This window comes from Dryobates pubescens, chromosome 24, assembly GCF_014839835.1.
Source record: "Dryobates pubescens isolate bDryPub1 chromosome 24, bDryPub1.pri, whole genome shotgun sequence".
NCBI lineage: Eukaryota > Metazoa > Chordata > Aves > Piciformes > Picidae > Dryobates > Dryobates pubescens.
Window position 1 is genome coordinate 3,514,168 of NC_071635.1, and position 6,000 is coordinate 3,520,167.

Here is a 6,000-nt window from a genome sequence, read left to right on the forward strand (position 1 = left end):
CTGTTGCCTCTTAGTTCCTTGGAGGAAGAGGCCAACACCGGCCTCACTCCAGCCTCCTTTCAGGTAGTTGTAGAGAGCATGTTCTGCCCAGTCTGGAGGATGTGAGAGGACCCTTGTGCAGGCTTCTGCTGCTCAGATTTAATCTGAGTGCCCATCTCTGCCAAATCTATCTTGCATGTTCAGCTTTGATCATAGCACAACCTTCCCTACCTGCCATAGCAGGATTAGGTGAGAGCTGATCCGTGATAGCCGTGAGCTGTGCTGAAAGCCTGGAATCCCACTCAAAATGGATGAGCAGATGGACAGTGTCTTGACTGCAACAGTTGCAGCTGCAAAGTGCAGTCTCAAAGATCTTGGTATGAGAAACAAGCTGAGCACTCTCTCCAGGTAACCAAAAGCGGTGTTCTGGCAGGACTTAGTTCCCTTCCTTACCAAAAACGAACGCCGTTGTTCTTCGCCAACCCAATCCCTGTCTCTGCTTTCCTGGAAAGCTTGAGCAGCCCTTTTCTGTTGGCAGTGGGAAGAAAAGAAAGGCTTGAGCCTTAAAAACACGTAGCCTCATTGGAAAAGGAGATGCCTCAGGAAGGGAATTGATCCAAGTGCAGGAAGCAGCCTTTTGTCCGGTGGCCTTTTGTCGGCCGGGCGGCAGAGCCGGAGCGGTTCGTCGCCCGCCGCCTGGGCCAGCTTCTGAAGCACGCAGGAGTTGTGGTTGTTTTGACAACTGGAGACTAAATTTATCTGGAAATAAAGGGGAAAATTTTGTCTTGCGTTGCTATGTGTGCCTCCTGGTTTATTTATAGTTTGTTAGCCAAACCTGCTGACAGGATATATCTTAACTCGCTGCCTGGGGAGTGAAGGGAGGTGGGATTGTACCAGCCACTGCCTGGAGAAGGCATTCCAGAGGCTCTGGGAAACTTTACATGAGGCAGAAAGTGTGCAGGCAGATGGCAGCTGCTCTAATTAAGACTTACTGTCTCTGGCTTTGTTGTTTTGTGGGGTTTTTTTTTTCCTTTCCCCTGCTGCTGTGGCTTTTAAGGTATCTCTCTCCTTTTTAACACCAGAGGAATTTGAGTAATTTATTATCTGTGCAGCACTCTGTGTGTTATGTTACACTGATAACCCAGCTTAAACCCACCAGGGTAAGTGCCTTGAATCTTCAGTGAGCTGGACTAGGAGATGACAAGTCTCCCAAGGCAATGGCAGCTGAAGATGTGGAAATGAAGTTGCCATTTATGGTTAGTTATTACCCTTCACCAAGCCCCTTTGCACTGAGGCTTATAAAATGCAGTGACAGTCTACATAGCTCTAGAGGTGCCAGGCAAAAAGAGAGGCTCAGTAGCAAATTAACATGAAAAGCAGATAGCACTTTCTTCTGTTCTGCTGAGACCTCACCTGGAGTACTGCATCCAGCTCTGGAGCCTCAACACAGGAAAGACATGGACCTGATGGAGTTGGGTCCAGAGGAGGGCCGTGAAGATGATCAGGGGATTGGAGCACCTCTGCTGTGAGGATAGAGGGAGCGAGCTGTGGGGGTGTTTGGCCTGGAGAAGAGAAGGCTCCAGGGAGACCTTTGAGTAGCCTTCCAGTACCTGAAGGGGACTACAAGAAGGCTGCAGAGGGACTGTTCCCAAAGGCCTGCAGAGACAGAAGGGGCAATGGTTTGAAATGAGAGCAGAGCAGAGTGAGATTGGATGTGAGGAGCAAGCTCTGCACCATGAGGCTGCTGGAACACTGCAACAGGTTGCCCAGGGGGGTGGTTGAGGCCCTATCCTTGGAGATTTTCAAGGCCAGGCTGGCCAAGGCTCTGAGCAACCTGCTCTAGTGGAGGATGTCCCTGCTGACTGCAGGGGGGTTGGACTGGAAGACCTTTGGAGGTCCCTTCCAACCCAAACCATTCCATGATTCTGTGTTACTTGATGCTTCTGATGGGGTGCAGTCAGCACAGCTGAGAATCACCTCATCTTCCTTCAAGCTTTGGGGGGTGTTTTGTTGTTGTTCTGTTGGGTTTGGGGGTGGTTTTTTTGGAAGCCCATCCAGCACTTGGAGTGGTTAAAGGCTGTGCCAGTTGGGTGCCTGCTGGCACTGGCCAGAATACTTCAGCTTTTGAAATAAAACCTGTTTCTTTCCCTTTGTGCTGGGGCTCTGCCCTGGGTTTGTTCAGTTGAGGCACAAGGTGAGCATTTGTTTGGTTGTTGCAGAATTTCAGAAGCTGTGGAGGAGCATTCCTGTGGATTCTATGGATGAGGAGAAGATTGAAGAGTATCTGAAACGACAGGGGATTTCTTCCATGCAAGAAACTGGACCAAAGAAAATAGTAAGAGAGTTAAAAAGCCTGCTGATCCTTCTAGGAGAATTCCCCCTCCCTGACCCCACGGTGTTAATTCCAAAGCATGTTGCTGAGCCTATGCACAGCTGCTTTCTGCAGCTCAGGGAAGTGTGACCAGTTTAAAGAAGCTGCACAAACCAGTGCTGGAGCCAGCAGGCAGTGTGTTTATAACTTGTTTAAGCCAGTGTAAGCCAAGCAAGCATCAAGAAGAGGGCAAATGCCAGAAATCCCTGTGAGCTCCGAAGGGGAAGCTGCTGCTTGACGCTCTACAACACATCAGGAGTAGAAGGAGCATTCCTTTTATTGGGAGAAGGGTGAGGTTTAAAAGCAGGCTTTTAAACTTTCCCTTTTCTGTTAAATAGCTTTTAAACCCTGATGGGAACTGTTGGAGTTGCCTCCCACCACACCCATGCTGTTCTCCAAACTGGGTGCAACATGCTTGTGTTTTACTGGGAGGCCAGGGAGGCTGTGAGCTCTCCAACAGTGCTTTCTTCCTGGCTCCAGACAAATCTTTTTACACTGATTTGTCTTTTCTCTTCTGCACTTGGCTTCAGGTTGTCCTTTCAGAGAGCCTTTCCATACAGGACTTGTTCCTGGTTTCTGCTAGTTGCAGATGTTTAATTCCTGTCCTCATAGAACCACAGAATGGTTTGGGTTAGAAGAGACCTTAAAGATCATCCAGCTCCACCCTGCTGCATGAGCAGGGACACCTCCCACTAGCCCAGGTTGCTCAAGGCCTCATCCAGCCTGACCTTGAACACCTCGAGGGAGGGGCCATCCATGACCTCCCAGGACAGCCTGTTCCTGTAGATGCTCTTCTTGGATTCCTTACTGCTGTCTACAACTCCCTGAAGGGAGGTTGTAGCCAGGTGGGGGTTGGTCTCTTCTCCCAGGCAACCAGCACCAGAACAAGAGGACACAGTCTCAAGCTGTGCCAGGGGAGGTTTAGGCTGGATGTTAGGAAGAAGTTCTCCATAGAAAGAGTGATTGGCCATTGGGATGTGCTGCCCAGGGAGGTGGTGGAGTCACCATCCCTGGAGGTGTTTAGGAAGAGCCTGCATGGGGCGCTTGGTGCCATGGTTGAGTTGATGAGATGGTGTTGGGTGAGAGGTTGGCCTCGATGATCCCAAAGGTCTCTTCCAACCTGTTTTATTCTATTCTACTCTATTTTGAGCACTGTTTTATTTCTTGCAGGCTCCTATTCAGAGGAGGAAGAAGCCAGCTTCTCAGAAGAAACGTCGGTTTAAGACTCACAATGACCACTTGGCTGGAGTATTAAAAGATTACTCTGATGTCGTTCCTGGCAAGCAGTGACCGCCTGAACTCTGCAGCAAGTGTGGGTTTCATGCAGGCTTTTTGCCACCCAGCCTCACTGTCTGCTTGCAGAAAGACTGACTGTATATAGTTATGTGATGTGTTTCCCCCCCATCCCAGCAGCACCAGGTCTGTGTAAGAGCGAGTTTGAACTCCTAAAAGTAGAGTTTAATTTAACTGGCTGATGGGAAATGTGTCTTTAAGAGGTTCTGGCTGCTCAGCCTCTTGGCATGGAATGGTAAATGGTGCTGAGAGTTCCTGTGCAGTGCTTCACTCTGCTTTGACACTGCTGAGTGGGTATTCACCTGGAATTGCTTACAAGGGGCTTCCTAGCAGAATTGTACAGATTTGTTTGTCCTCTTTCAGGAAAACTTTTTCCTCAGATCACTGCAGGCAAGTTTCTTTTCACAGTCAAACACACCCACGCTTTTCTCCTTGCCAGGGGACTGAGCTCTACTGCACAGCAGTGATATCTGAGGCTCAAACTCAGAGACAAAGCCCCTCTCCCTGAACTCCCAGCAGGCTGCCCCATGGCAATGCAGCTGGAGCTTCGTAAAGCTCCTCACAACCTGCCCTCAGTGATCTCATCACTGTAGTGGTGCACAGTCCTCTGAGGGCAGGAGGGAAATAAAATGGCAGTGGAATACTGAAGCAATTTTTTATTGTTATTATTATTATTATTATTTGGAAAGTAATAAACTTAGAATCATAGAATCATTAGGTTGGAAAAGGCCTTTAAGATCATTGAGTCTAACTGGAACCCAACCACCCTAACCACTAAACCGCATACTGAAGTGTCACATTTGCACGATTCTGAAACACCTCCAGGGATGGGGACTCCCCCACCTCCCTGGGCAGCCTGTTCCAATCCCTGACCACTCTTGCAGCAACAAAATTTTTCCTAATACCCAACCTAAACCTCCCCTGGTGCAACTGAAGCCCTTTCCTCTCATCCTATCACTGGTTACTTGGGCTGTTACCTTGCAGAGTCGGTTTCCACTGTTGCTTCCTTAAAGAAAGAGAATCGGCATCTTCTGTGCTTCTTGTGTTTTCCTTTCCAAGGAGGCAAAGGAATCTCTCCCTGTATTTTTTTTATCTTCTCAATGAGTTACTGTTCTGGGCTCACACTCCTCTTTTTATCATTCTTGGTTGGGGAGTGGGGAGGAACCACCTCAAATGGAAGCTCCCTTTAGATGCCTGATGGTCTCTGCAGCCCAGACTGAGGTGGAACATGGCCAGATCATGTCCTCACACTAACTTATTTTTCTGTACTGAAGCAGAGTCAATCAATGCTGATATTGTTTTCATGGCACTGCAGGAGAGGAGCTGTTTCTCTGCTCTTCAAGGGTTAGGATCAGAGATAAGAGGTGACTGTGATACCCCGGTGACAGCGGATCGCTGCCGCGCGCACGTGGGCCGTTGTCTTGCTTCATCTACCAGGAGTTGAAGCAGAGGACATCAGAGCTGGACCCACCAGCAAATGAAGAGTAAGGCTTTGTTGCTGTCTCACTGAGCAAGTTATGTCTGCTTGGGGAAGCTCAGGAGGGGGAACACATTTCTGTAAGTGCAGCATTTATCCTCCTGGTTTTCAAGAGTGTTCTTTTTGGGCTGCAGACAATGCTTCCAGCATTGCACATCAGCCTTGTTGAAACAGTTGCTAAAATGCTGGTGGGAGGTTTCTTCCAGTATTTTTTTTATATATATATCTTTTTCATGCTTTTTAAAAATATATATATGTGTGTGTGTATATATAAAAGCATGCTGCTCCAGCTGCTTTTGAAACTGTTTTCTTTCCCTGTAGCTTCTAGGTCAGCACAAGCAATTCCTCTTGGAGCTTTTTGGCTTTTCTGTTAACAGCTCTGCTTTAAAGCACACTCTCAAAACTGTTCACCTCTCTTCTGTCATCTTCACTCAAAAAACACAATAATCAAGCTTTTCTTCCATCTGCTGCATTTCTGAGCAGTGATTTATGTACTGGTTTTGGTGGTGGTTGGAGGAAAGCAAAGGTTTTAGTGAGTTCTGAGTTGCCCTTTCACACCTCTGGGGTTGTTAGGGGGTCACTTCTCAGTCCTCTCACAGAGCATTACCCTTCCTCTCTGACCCCAAAACCTTGCAAAGCAGGCTGTGAGGCAGGCTACCTGCTTTGTTTCTCTGCTCAAGTGATTAGGATAATAAGGAAGTCTGAAGAAAACACCTTCCAGCTACTTTCAAAGATTAAAAAACAGGTCAAAAACCAGGAGAGCAGGGAAGGAGAGCAGCTCTGTGCTGGCATTGTCAGGCTCTAGTGTTCAAAGGAGCAAAACTGTCTAGCTGGTGTCCAGTTGGGAAGACTGGATTAAGATGCTTTGACTTACTGGAAG

General features: G+C 48.0%; 1 protein-coding gene across 4 annotated transcripts in view; it reads left to right on the top strand.

The window, feature by feature from the left end:
- GTF2E2 (general transcription factor IIE subunit 2) overlaps positions 1–3,890 on the top strand; it is a 29,472-nt gene extending 25,582 nt beyond the window's left edge. For 2 of the 4 annotated variants that reach the window (XM_054172552.1, XM_054172553.1), the window contains exons 7-8: positions 2,199–2,314; positions 3,521–3,890. In XM_054172552.1, coding sequence (XP_054028527.1) covers positions 2,199–2,314; positions 3,521–3,640 — 236 coding nt within the window. In that variant the 3' untranslated portion in view covers positions 3,641–3,890. The remainder of the gene's footprint in view (positions 1–2,198; positions 2,315–3,520) is intronic. The other 2 variants (XM_054172555.1, XM_054172554.1) reach the window with 1 other exon arrangement.
- The last annotated feature ends 2,110 nt before the right edge of the window (positions 3,891–6,000 follow it).